General features: G+C 42.1%; 1 protein-coding gene across 1 annotated transcript; it reads left to right on the top strand.

Moving 5' to 3' along the window:
- The first annotated feature begins 9,819 nt into the window (after nt 1-9,819).
- Nucleotides 9,820-13,185, top strand: LOC119796863. Its single transcript, XM_038305615.1, has 3 exons — nt 9,820-9,932; nt 11,840-12,003; nt 12,163-13,185. Exons 1-3 carry the CDS (start codon nt 9,897-9,899, stop codon nt 13,127-13,129), a joined length of 1,167 nt encoding a protein of 388 aa, XP_038161543.1. The 5' UTR covers nt 9,820-9,896; the 3' UTR covers nt 13,130-13,185.
- Nucleotides 13,186-14,178: the final 993 nt, after the last annotated feature.

Below are 14,178 nucleotides of genomic sequence, written 5' to 3'. Positions count from 1 at the left end.
ACACCAGGCGAACCGTCATCTCAGTCTGATGTCATGATGGGGATGTTTCAGCTCTGGAGATAAAATGAGCTTTATGTAGATGCAACCTGCAGAACTTTCAGAGTCACAGAGCAGCTAAATCCCAACAGAGGATCTGAGGACGTAGAAGAAAGGAAGGGAGCTCTAAGATAATGTTCAGTATCATGAAGTTTGTCATGGAATCGCATTCAAGATATTTATTTATAAGATTAGAAACATCTGAAAGCTGATGCTGTGGAAGTGATAGAGAAGTTTATTTATTTATTCATCTCTGTGTTTATTGATGACTCAACTTTGATGATGGGTTTCTGCTGAAACTTTTATTTCTAATATTTTTAATAAATGATGCTGCTGGTTCAGTTTCTCATCAGATCCAGTTTACAGCAGCAGCCCTAATCTGCATCTGCCTCGTTTTAAGGATTATTCAAAGCTGTTTATCTGTTTCTAAGTTGTTTTTCATTCAGTTTTTAAAGTTTGAAACTTTATTGAAAAAAATGCTGACATCCTGTTGATAATAACGACTGACTTTTCTGTGTGAAATCCTACCTGTGGGTAGATCAGAGTTTAATAAATGATTCAGGTACCCAGGTTTGTTATCCTCCAATTTAATAACAGAGGTTACGCAAAAAAAAACAAAAACAAACATCAACCAGCACCATGGAGCAATCCCTCACCTCAGTGTCTCATTCTACTATCACCCAATCAGAGTTCATCTCCAAAATCTTTGAATAAACACTTTCTTCCTGACTCCTCTCTCTATATCCTCTATCCTATAACTACTTGCATGAACTGTTTCTATCCAGGTCCTTTGGACTTGGTTGCCCTGAAACGGCACTCAGCAAATCAACAGATGATCTCTGATATCTAATTCTAGGCTCTTCACCGTCCTCATTATTCTCAACCTGAGTGCAGCCTTTGACACCATCTGTCACCCCACCCTCCTTCACCAGACTACACCCCCATTGGCATAAATCATATGACACTGAACCCCCTGTGGTTGGAGCACAAGCTGTGCCCCCTCTTTTTGAGAGTCCAACAACATCCAGAGACCACATCTCATCCACCTTTTAGGCTTTGCCACCGGCATGTGAAAAAAAGTAATCAACTCTTCACTTTAGCTACATAAAAGGAGGTTGGTTGATTTCACTCAGTCGGCACTTTATTTTACTTTGCAAAGAAAAAAGAGAACAACACATCAACAGCCCTCACAGTATGATGTTCAGTCCTCTTCTACTATAGAGAATTTAGTCTAAAGGCCTGGTTATCCTCCCTCAGTGTGTCGCAGTGAGCTTGATGCAGATATTTTTGATTTATGCTCAATATTAAAGCGTGGTCTGTGCTATGTTATTCCATGCCACAACGCCAGAGTGCCAATCAGGAACTAGCTGTGGGGCTAGATACGGTTGAGGAAGTGGGGGCAAGTTTGTGCGTCAGCGGAGGGACATGAGGGCCAAAAAGAGCGGAGATCCAGGTGGAAATAGGCTCCCAGCGTTCTCGCACTCCTCGCTCTTCTAGCTGGCTCATCTCCACTAGTCATTTTCCACAATGGCGGTCAGACAAACAAAACAAGTCGGTAAGGTACCAAACAGGAAATACGCATAGTGTAGAGAGGATGTAGATTTGACCAATCAGAGGCCTCCTGTCTGTGGTCACCTACAATTTTGGAGAGGTGCAGCAGAGTATCTGCGGAAGGGGCGGGGACGTCTATGCATTCACCGTGACACACGCAGACGACCTGATTTCGAAATATAAATTTAGACTTAGACTAACTTTATTGTTGTTTTGTATGCACAGAGTGTATACAGAGTGTGTGCAGATTGAAGCTCAGAGATTGGAGAGCCATGTAGAGAACATTCATGGCCAAGGAGGGGCCAGCCCAGGAAATCCGATCCCCACAAAGGGAGGAGAGACAGCCGCAAGGAAGTCCCCCAGCCACCGCAATAAGGAGTGCCCGGGAGCCGCGGGGACCAGTATGTGGGCTCGGCCAGCAGCCAGTCACCCCGAAGTTAATCCGGCCCTGGGCTCCAGGGATCCGAGTCCCTAGGGGCTCCCCTCCCCCCAGCATGAGCCCCAGCCAGGGGGGGCTGGGGTAGCCACCTGGGCATGAGCCAGTAGCCACCCGGGCATCCACCCCCAAACCCCGAGCTCCACCAGTGCACCGGCGGGCCCAGGTGCCAGCCAGCAGAGGGAGAAGAGGATGGGGGGAATGGGCTCCGCACTTCGCGGAGACTTGAGATGTGCTTGGGAGAGGGAGCAGTTCAGACCCCACTCTGTGAGATAGGCCAGCGCACACCCCCATTCGACAACCCAGAACCTTCAGTGTCTAAATGCGAGAGGGGATGGGGGTAGAGACTGACATTTTTTCGGGAATCCCACGCGTCACGGGATTCCCATGGGATTCCCGTGGATGGGAGTCAGTATTAGTAACGATCACCTGATTGGGACGGTACAGGATTAAACATAGTAACTAAAAAAAAACTAGGATCGATGCCAAAAAATAAAATAATATAAAAACAAAAAAAATCCAGTACTGGCGCCACCATTTTGTAGTTTTTTTCCTTGAAGCCTACACTATAATGTGAGTCAAAAAACTACACGACCCAAAAACCAACAGTGCTTCCACTCTGAGTTTTTCACCCGCGCTCAAAAACAACAAGAATGGGAGTGGTGCAGGAGCGGGAGTCATTCTGAATGGGAGCGGGATGGGAGTGGGAGTAATTTCACCAGGAGTGGGACTGGACAGGATTTAGATTTCTACTCTGGCCCGGGATTGGGATGGGACAATTTTTTCTGTTGGAGTGGGACGGGACAGGAGTGAAAATCCACTCCCATGTAAGTCTCTAGATGGGGGGAGCTGACCATGGTGAGGCTAATGAAATAGGCCCCCCTGGGTGCCCTTGACCCCCACCCCCCAAGACAATGCCCCTAGATGTATGTTGTTCAAATGTTGTGAAGTGTCTAAAAATGCAGAATAAAATTGAGGTGGGGGACGTCATCAGAAGGTGGGGCCCTCCAGTAACGACCCCCTACCCAAAAGCCTACGTGTGTGGCAGTGTGATGGAGCAGGCAGAGGGAGGATTCCGGGAATGGGGAGCAAAGGACTGGGGTGCTTACTGCACTCCCAGGGAGCCACCTCCCCCGCTGACTCCAATAGGACTTCCCCGTTCCCTTAGAGCCCCACCGGAGAGGGGGGCCCCACCAGTCGCACCACCATAGCCCGGGGGCCACAAGCCAACCAGCCACAGCCCCATTAAGGTGTTAATGTCCATGCCCCCCCAGCCCAACAGGCCCCGAGGCCCCCCAGCACACCAGAGGCCCCGGGTTCCCCACAGAACCCAAACCCCCTATGCCCCACCAGGGCACCCGCCGGAGGGCAATGCGCCCCAGGGACCCCAGACCCCCGGACCCACCCCGGACCCCCCCAGCAGGAGCACAGCTACCAGGCCGGTAGCCCTGAGAGCACCGCAAGCGGTCGCCGTAGGACACACTGAGGCGTCCCAAGCCCCGCCCCGATGGGGGCAACAGACCCCGGGGTCAGACCCGCCAGGCACCCCACTCCAAGCGCCCCCCCGAGCCCTCCAGGACCCAAGGACCCCCAACCAGTCCCTGCGCCCCGTAGGACGCGCCCCACTGCCCCCCACTACACTAAGTGATGGAGCCGATCAAGGGAGCCCAGAGAGATCGGTCTGATGGGGATGCAGATGCTGTCTCAAGCTTAATATGATCCAACAACAGATCTCTGTACTGATTGATGCTGAGTTTATCCTTACTTTTCCAATTCATGAGGATAGTTTTCTTTGCGATACATAACGCAGTGAAGGCCATGCAAACTGATTTTTTTCCCTTAGAGCTTCCCTCAAAGTCACCCAGCAAGCAAACTGGAGGAGAAAGTGGGATTTTACAACCAAGGCAAAGTGATAAGTCCTTACATGCCTGTACCCAAAATCTCTGAACCGGCGTGCATAACCATAACGCATGAATATAATTATCAAGATGATTGCCTGTGCACTGTGGACAGTGTTAGATTGCGCAAACCCCATCTTGGATAATCTTTGACCTGTATAGTGCATTCTGTGGAAGATTTTGGATTGTATTAATTGTAAATTGGGGTTTCTAGTCATGTTAAAAGTTCTTAGACATATCTGAGCCCAGATGTTTTGTTGTTTTGTTGTTTTGCTGGCTGATAATTCCTCCTTCCATTTAGTAATAGGAAGAGATATTGTATCATCCAGTTTAGTCAGTGTCCTGTATAATTTAGACACTAGTATTTGGGGGGTTTAACTCTAGAAACTCTGATATATTAGTTGGAATTATTAAACCTCCATCAATAAGCTTAAATTTCTAATTATAGCTTTAATTTGCTCATATTCTAAGAATTTATTTTTGTTAATACCATATTGCAAATTTAATCTAGCAAATGTGATAAACTCCTTACTTTCAAACAAATGATCCAGATAGTTAATACCTTTATTCTTCCAGTGCTGAAAGTTTATCACATTATTGTTTTGTAGAATGTCAGGGTTATTCCAGATGGGTGTACGACTGCACGGGATAAGTGATGACTTAACAGGACTAATTTCACTCCGGACCAGATCTGCACACTACTGGGCCTTTGTCTTTCCACAACCTATTTCAAATTCAGAGGTAATTTTTACAGACAGAAGCATGGCTGCGCAATGGGATCTCCAGTATCACCAATTGTAGCCAATCTTTACATGGAAGAAATGGAAAAGAGAGCTTTAGACACTTTCAATGGAACACCACCAAGCCACTGGTTTAGATACGTGGATGACACTTTTGTCAAAATCCAACTAGAGGATGTGGAAGCTTTCACCAAACACATCAACTCTGTTGACCGTAACATCAAATTCACCAGAGAGGATGCCGAGGACAACAAACTACCCTTTCTGGACTGCCTGGTGAGCATGGAAGGAGATGGAAGCCTAAACATTGAAGTGTATAGGAAACCTACTCACACAGACCAGTATCTTCTTTTTGACTCACACCACCCACTGGAACACAAACTCTCAGTCATCAGAACCTTACAACACCGGGCAGAACATGTCCCTACTAAAACAGATGGGAAGCAAAAAGAACAGGAACACATCAAAGATGCTCTCCGAAACTGTGGATATCCAAACTGGGCGTTTATCAAATCAGCAAGGAAATCCAAAAGACACGCAACAGAAGAAAGCGATGGGAAAATTAAACGCAAAAACATCACAATTCCTTATGTTGCTGGAGTGTCTGAAAAGCTCAAGAGGATTTTCTCCAAACACAAGATCCCAGTACAGTTCAAGCCAAACCAAACCCTTAAACAGAGGCTAGTTCATCCTAAAGATAAAACCCCCAGACCGAACATGAGCAGAGTGGTATATGCTGTTCAGTGCAGCGAGGAATGCTCTGATCTTTATATTGGCGAAACAAAACAACCTCTCCACAGACGCATGGCCCAACACAGAAGAGCGGCCGCCTCTGGACAAGACTCCGCAGTACACCTACACCTTGTGGACAAAGGACATTCTTTTGAGGACCAGAATGTCCATATTCTGGATAAAGAAAATAGGTGGTTTGAGAGGGGCGTGAAGGAAGCCATCTATGTTAAGAGAGAAAAAACAACTTTAAACAGAGGTGGTGGACTCAGATTCCAGCTCCCAAAAACATACAATTCAATCATAGACATGATCCCTTCCAGATATCACCAAACCCCCCCCCCACCCCATCACAGAGGAACGAGGGACCTACCCGCCCCAGCCGGTGAACAATACCTCCTTAACGACCAACCCTTAACAATCATAGACAGGTTTCAGGTATTACAGGAGACAATCCCCCCCCCTTAATGGCAATCCCCCCTTTAACGACCGACCCCTAGAATCATAGACAGGTTCAGATATTAGAGGCTAACAATGGAACTAAACGACCCATTCATCGGTTACCATTGCATGTTTCCAAGCAATATAAGGCTTTGTCCATATAAGACTCAAACTCACTGCGGATCCAGACATTTGAATTGAGAAAGCTTCCTGGAGAGGTGGCGAACGTCTTCAAATCTTGAAAACCAAGTCCAGTGGATATTTTTTTTTATTTTTACGGAAAGTGATGACTTCTTTATTTTTAGAAATTCCCACCATGCTGTCAGGGAAGTGCTGATGTTAATATTTTTAAAACACAAGTGCCGCTTGATATTAGAGCTAATAAACGGCAAATCTGAAACAATGATCTTACTGCATATTTCCTGTTCTCCAGGGCTCATCTAAGGGATTATATTTTGTCCATTTAGAGATGTATTGTAATCTTTTTACTAAGTAGTAGTTTTGGAAGTTAGGTAAATCTAGTCCCCCTCTGTCTTTAGTTTTCTCTAGTGTCTTTAAGCTGATACGAGGGGGTTTGTCCTTCCAAAAAAATGTAGAGATGGAAGAATCTAGAGATTAAAACCATTCGGTTGATGGTTTATTAGGGATCATTGAATATAAGTTGTTAATTCTGGGTAAGACCATCATTTTAATTGAGGCTACCCGACCCATAAGGGAGATCAGAAGCGATTTCCATCTTTCTAGGTCCTCTTCTATCTTTTTTAAAAGAGGGAATTTGGTTGAGTTTTGGTAACTCAGCTTGTTTAGATGACACAGTAATTCCCAAATATTTGATATTTCCTGATTGCAATTGTAGACCTGTGGGATTCTGTAGAGAGCAATTAATTGGTAGTACTACAGATTTAGACCGATTTATAGAGCAATCTGAGACTTTTGAGAAGGATTCTAGTAATCTAATTACTTGAGAGAGGCAAGTGTTTGAGTGCTGGAGATAAAGTAATACATCATCTGCGTGAAGACTAATTTTATTCCTTATTTTCAATCCTCTCCTTTTTCAGTGTCTTTGCTGTGTTATTGTATGCTCTGTTGGATCCACTCCAACCAGCATGGACCTGTTGCCACCTACTGGTAAGCCTTAGTAGTTGTGACTTTCTTGTTATCTTTTTTTTTGTTGGACTTTTTTCTATTTAATGTTTAAACCAACTCTCTTGTGTTTTTTTAATAATTTACCTGTGTTTCTTAAATTGTGATTTTCTGGGAGAAAGTCCAAGGCATTTATGAATCTTCGATAATCTTGGATATGGAAATGCCTTTTGCTACAGCTGGTGTTGTTGGCAGGATCACAAAAAGTTGAGTGAGGCGTGTGGGCACCGAACCTTATCTGTGATCACGCAAACAGAAAAAGCAGCAGCAGGAGCACACTGTGATGTAGCTTTGAATGTCATAACCTTGATTCACTCCTCCTTTAACAGAACAGGTAAATCTCCAGAGTATTTGGCTGGCAAAGCTGGACAATCACACTGCCAGCAGGTGCAGCCTCCACTCACCTCATCCTCCTCATTAACAGCTCATGTTTCTTCTCATGAGAATTATAAACATGCTGAAGGATCTAAATGGGGCAAATGGGGCAACAGTGGCGTTGGATGTAGGAGTTTTCCCGTAATTAAAGGGTTGACGGACCCAAAGACAACCCGTAAACAGGTCAGTGAAACTTAAACAATCTTTATTAAAGAGAAGTGAAGTGCAGCTCACGTTCAGCGACTGGTAGCTCCTACAGACAGAGTGGCGGTTAGTGACCAGTGGAGACAGACAGAAATGTGAGTTAAGAGCTTGGTCACTAACCTGGCCACGGGAAGACTCGGTTGGGCACAGTCTGGTATCAGGAAAGGACAGAGTCCGTGCTGGGGTAATCCGGGGTTCTTAGTCCAGGTTCGGTCCGGGTCTTGACGAGGGGGAGGTCCGTTAATCCAGCTGAGGTATCCAAGGGAGAATCAAGGGGAGGTTCCAAGTCCAGACCCAGTTCCACAATCCAAAAAAGCTAAGGCAGTTTAAGGGGCAGGCAATCTCCGCTGGGTCAGAAACACGGGTAGACAGTCCAGATCACTGAGGCTGACGAGCAGGACTCAGGCGGGCAGACAAAAATCCAGAAAGGGGTCAGGCAGGCTAAAAAAACAGGAGCAAAACAGGTCGAGGTTCAGACAGGCAGACGGACAATCATAAAAGGCTGGAAGTTCTCCCCGTTTGGCTAGAGACGTTCTGGCACTGGAGGCTGGAGGGACGGAGCCTTTAAGCAGGTAGGGTGGAGTAGAACAGGTGCGCTGATTGCAATTAGCAGCTCCAGTGCCAGGAACGTTACAGTGTCCTTAGGCAAGACACTTCACCTGCATCACCTACTGATGGTGGTCAGAGGGCTCAGTGGCGCCAGTGTACGGCAGCCTCGCTTCTGTCAGTGATAGAAGCTCACCATCATCAGTTTGTGTGTGAATGACTGGATGTGATGTAAAGCTCTTTGTTTAAGTCTCCCACCTTGAAAAAGTGCTGTAAAGTACAGGCTATTTACCATGAAGGATCAATGCAATGGAAGGATCAGAAAAACCTCCCAAACCATTGTGTTATTTATAAACTGAACTGAGTTTTGTTTTTATACTTTCAAAGTATAAAAGTTCTGCGTCACCAGCCTGATAACTGTGTTGCTTCGCACAAATCTAGATCACTTTATAACAGCTGATAAGACCCAGAGTTTTATATTGCTGCTTTATTTGTTTGTGGATGTTTTTCTTTGTTTTGTTATTTTTTTATTTTTTACCATGGCTGGTAGAGCTAAGTAAAAAAAGAGAAAAATCTTTATGTCATTACAACAATAAGGAATTATTTTCAGATTTTAGATTTTTTTTTTTATGTAGATGTTTAAATTCTAGTTGTGTTTTGGTCCGACTTTAAACATCAGCTGGTTGATTGAAGTCAGCTGAAAAGTTAATCATTACTGTTTCAGAGGGCATGATCACCAAGATAAGACATTTAATGTTGCGTCTTTAAATCAGGCAGCCAGAACAGAAACCAAAGCAGTATACTGCATGTATCCATTCTGAGAGGAGTGCTTTCAAGACTCATTTCAACAGGTGAGACATTAATCATAATAATCTAATTTACTATTTATCTGTCAGTTTTCCATGTTTTAAATTTTTGTTCTGATTGTTAAATAATGTTCCAGATTTATTCCAAACTAAATTGTTTCAGACTTTCCAGGAACTTCAGCAGCAGATTCTCTTTAGGAGATTCATTACTTCTAATCTGATTTCTAGAAAAAGGTGATTTAATATAACTTGTGACTTAACATAAATCTATGCTTGTTGCAGTGCTCTCAATCACTGGAATCTCACCATGGATGATGCAGACAAGCTCGTAGATAATATCTTCCTTTGGGTGAAGCTGCAGAAAGAAGGTGCAGAAAAATTTGACAAACTGGCCTCTGACATGGAGGGAACCAAGAAAGGCTGTAATATCAGCAAAGTAGTTGGCAGCTCAGTGTCTGTAGGGGGAGCAGCAGCCATGACAGTTGCAGGTGTAACAGCCCTGGCAACTGGAGGAGCTGCGATCCCATTTCTCTTCACTGCAGGAGCCGTGGCCTCTGGGCTCGGTCTGGCCACTAATGTGACCTCAGATGTTGTGGATGTTAGTCTATCGAGCATCAGCATGAAAGAAGCTAAACAGATTGGAGAAAAGATAGAGAATCTTGAAAAAGGAATTGGAAAACTCTTGGAGCAACTCAAAGAGGAAGGAGAGAGGAGGGAACAGGAAGTTCAGGCTCTGTCCTCTGAAAAACTTTCTCAAGAAGATTATGTTGTAGAAAAGATCCTGAGGGCCATGGCCAAACGAGAAGGGTTGATATTAAACCCCGGATTCAGCCTGAACAGCATGTTATCTGGTTTGCCCAAAACCTTGTTTGGCGATAAGACTGTAGATTCCTCTCTACTTGGGTTTTCCCTGGTTTGCAAACTTTTACAGATTGCAGTAGAGTCTAGTAAAACCTTGGTGCCAAACGGACTTCCACGGCTTTTTGCATCCATGGGAGCAAAGGTTGCAGGCAAAGCAGTGGGACGGGTGAGTAACTCAGGAACCAAGGCATCACATCAGTAACTTTTATTCTGGCTCCTCATGCAATCATAGTGATTATAGTTAATCATTCAAGACAATTAACCAAAAGACTGTTATCTCATCTTAGGGTGTTATTATGCATTAAACGTATTCTATAGCCAGCTAAAACCTGGTAATATGCTTAAATATCAACTTTTAAAACATAAACATATAAAATAAACATTAAACATAATAACCAAATCTAAATAAATATATTGACTTTTAGTATCTTACTCACGTCCTGACATGCAATAAAATGGTGTAGATTCATATTCAGCGTTTAGACAGCCTTATTTATTAATTTGATTGTACAGTAACTGAGTTACTAGCAGATGAAGTAGATGGAGATGAAAAGTTTCTGGTTTTATCAGGAAGAGATTTAGATCTTCCTAAATAAATAAAAAACACAAAGATTTATTTCATTAGCCAATTTATTTCCATGCTGCTACCAAATTTCAGTATAATTGTTATACACAGGCAGTTGTATGAATTATACTGAAATCCGGCCATAATGTTAACCTTTAAAGACAGTAAAAGCTGCAAAAAAAAGTGTTTTTTAAACTAATTTACCTCCTCATTTGAACTTATACACAATAACCTGTCTGTCCAAGGATGTGGAGTCAACACCATACAAACATGTTATTTTGACAGCAATAATTATGTGAGCTTGTTTAGGTGTGCATATCTAGGTTCAGCATTTCCCTCACCATTACCCAAGGAGCATGCCCCTCCCAGCACACTTCTTACTTTGTCAAAGACTCATGCTGAGTCATTTGCGGATGCAAGCAGGTGAGCTACCATGGTTTTCAATTGCATCCCAAAACATCCCACCTTGGCTTCATCAGCTTATCATGACCATCTTTCTACACATCCCTTTAAAACAGGTGATCTCTGATAGAGGAAGTTATACTCTGAGCAGAGAGAAACAAGATTGTGATCTCATTTCCAGGTCTTGCTGTAAAGAAGGCCTTGAAGTTTTCATAAAACAAGTCCAACATTTACTTTTTTTATAGCAGCTGACAAACGCTAACAGTTCGATATCTGGGCTGCAGTGATGAATCTTCACAGTAATCTATCCTGTTGTTTAGCCTACTTTAATTTCTACCAATAGAAATCCCTAAATTGTATTTAAAAGCAAATATTTAATTGCATTCTGTTTATTTTTGGATAAACACGCAGATGAAAAGGTACATAGATCCTTGAATATGTCATTCTCATTTTTCTCAAATCTATCTATTTAAATATGATGCCAATATTTCCTTGTATTGCCATTAAAAAAAATTTCTGTTTCCTTTAAATATTTGAACATTTTAGTAGCATATTCATTCAGTTTTGGTCCTGGTTGCCATGGCATTATAAGGCAATTATGTAGATTATCTTTGAAATTGTTTCCAAAACAAAGCCTGTGAACTCAAGTCTACTTTGACCCCTGAGCAGCGGTAACTAAGGGGAAAACTGAAGAAATAAAGCCATAATTGCCAAAGAAGAAAGAAGAATGTTTTTGTTCTTTGCTTGTTTGGAGTAATAAAGATTTTATTGATTAATGCATAATTCATAGCAGATCAGGAAGTGTTTGCTTTGGGATAAAAACCTTGTTTGTCTAAAATCATTCCTTTATTGGACATTTTATCAGCTTGTCTGTTTGTTATATTATATTGTGAGACACTTTTTTTTTATAAAGTAGGACATTAATTCATAAAAAAGCTATTTTATTAGTGCTTAATGTGGCCTTCCTAATAAAACACTAAAGGCAACGTTCGCATATGCCCTTTGAATAAAAAGAACATATAATTCAAAATTATTTCAAATGATTCACAAATGCACCAGAACAGAAAATAATACATTTCTTTTTTTCTTTATTTTGTTCTTCATAGGTTGGAGCAGGAGTTGTTGGACTGGTGTTTTCAGTTCCTGAGCTGGTGATCAACTGTAGTGATGTTAATAAATGCGATAGTGAAGCCAGTGTGAATCTGAGAAAAAATGCTACTGACATGCGGAAAGCTGCTGATCAGATGGAAAAGGAACTTCTTCAAATTCGGTAAGTCTGAACACAAACAGAAACTAAAAAAAAAGTGAAGTTGAGTAGGTTGATGACCACAATCTGAGATGAAATAGCTTTACTGTAACCAACTAGAAGTCCAGGAGCTTTTTTTATATGCTTTAAAAATCTTATGTCAAAAAATACTTTCTCTTCCAGAAAGATCTTCCAGAGGTTAGTTGAAGTTAGATGCCAAATTGAAACCAGAAAAAGAAGCCCTGATGACATGCAAAGGCTGTTAGATTTTGCAATGGAAAACTGTACGGATAAAGCTGTTCGGCGTTGGCTCGGACTTAACGCAGAGTCAGAGATCTTCTCCAAGTTGGTGGAGATGTTTCAGGTCCTCAAGGAAGAGATGGATAAGGAAGAGGATAAAAATCACAGTGATGATGTTGACATCACCTTCGTGGCTCATGGAGTAATCACAGATACCATGATGCCAGCCAGCTGTCTGCTGCCTCTGCCCACCGTCTCAGACGTCGTCCTGTATTCTCCCTGGAACTGTAATCTTGAAGCGGAGGCAGCATACGGTGTGGCTACAGGGAAAATTAAACTGTCCCACAGAAGGTTTTGCTGCTCACCTGGCTGTAGGACTCCAGGAAAAAAACATCGCCTCAAGAATGTGCCCGACAATTGGAACTCAATGAGGGCAGCTGGAAATCTAAATATTCCCAACATTATTGTGTCTCCTCTGAAAATACCTGAAGATGGTAAATGGAAAGGAATTGAGGTCCTAAAAGTAAAACAGCAGAAACCTGGAAGGACCCGTATCATCATACCGTTTATCCTTCCATCAACTGATCCAAAAGAGCGCATCTCTCTTCCAGTGGTAACCCTGGCTCTGTCACTGGTGCTCATGTTTTCCAGGTTTCAGGCCACGCTCCACCTCGCCGTCTGTCTGGGAAAAGGAGATAAAGTAATGAATTTAGATGAGGAAGCTCTGAAGCAGCAGTATGCCTGCACCATTGACTATACAGGAATGGCCTCAACAGAGAGGATGTTGGCCTCTACCTTACAAGCCATTAGATCTTCAATAAAAAACATGTTCTCGAGAAATTCCAGCTTAGAAAGCCAAGGCAGTGCACATGTGAGGCTGTCCAAAGCATTCAAAGCAGCGTTTCGCTGAACCTCTCAGTGATGGGCACTGCAAAAATGATCTAGAAATAAGTAAAAAGGTCTTAAATTAAGTGAATTTAGCCTTAATTTGAGTAGGTAAATAAGATGACCTACCAATGGAATTAGTATTTTACTCTTGAAATAAGATAATTGGATAATATGCACTTGAAATAAGACAATGAAATTGTTTTTTATTACTTTAAATGGACCATTTCTTGTTTCATTGCCAAAGTGTCTCACTTATCTACTCAATTCAGGAGAAAATGCACTTATTTTAAGAAAATTAATTATTGAGATTTACATTACTTGTTCTGCTGAAACAAGTTTCAGTTGAGCTGGACTCCAGCTTGAAGTTTATCTCAATTGATTTTATTACATTTATTATTGAAAAACATTCAGATTCATGTAAACTGTGACAGAAATTAATGATTATTCAAAAACTTTCTTAAACTTAATAAGTAAATTCACTTATTTAGCCACATTTTTTATTTTCATTTTTCTGGAGTCCATTTAGAGTCATATTTGTTAAATATTAATGATCAGAATCAAAATCAGACATACTTTAATAATCCCAGAGGGAAATTACTTTTGTTGCACGCTCCAGATATACAAACATTTTTATATACATATGTATATATAACCAATTAAATATAATCATAATAGAGATCCAACAATGGGATTCAGGAGATGCTAATAACTCAACATTGTGCATTTGGTATATCAGAGGATTTGCAGCTGATTTCGTTGAAATAATTGGTTTACGTTACTCTAGGGAAAAATCTGGCCCAGATAGCAGATCACAGGTGAAATTAGTGGTTTGATTGGTTTATTTCCTCATATCATGTAGACTTTATACAAAATGTAGATGGTTTCTCTTTTTTGGTGTATACTTTTATTTTCCTCCGATTAATTGTTGTTTTATAATTGATCATTGTAATAATTGTTTTATTAACTGATGGTTTAAAGCCTCAATCAAATGTAAAAGGGCACAGAGCTTCAGCTGCTGCAGCTAGAAACCACAGTTTATGGCTGAAATCATGATGGACTCAGACCTGAACC

This window comes from Cyprinodon tularosa, unplaced genomic scaffold (assembly GCF_016077235.1).
Source record: "Cyprinodon tularosa strain WSP-4 unplaced genomic scaffold, ASM1607723v1 ctg560, whole genome shotgun sequence".
NCBI lineage: Eukaryota > Metazoa > Chordata > Actinopteri > Cyprinodontiformes > Cyprinodontidae > Cyprinodon > Cyprinodon tularosa.
Note: the sequence above shows the minus strand (reverse complement) of the source record. Positions and strands in the feature narration are given on the sequence as shown.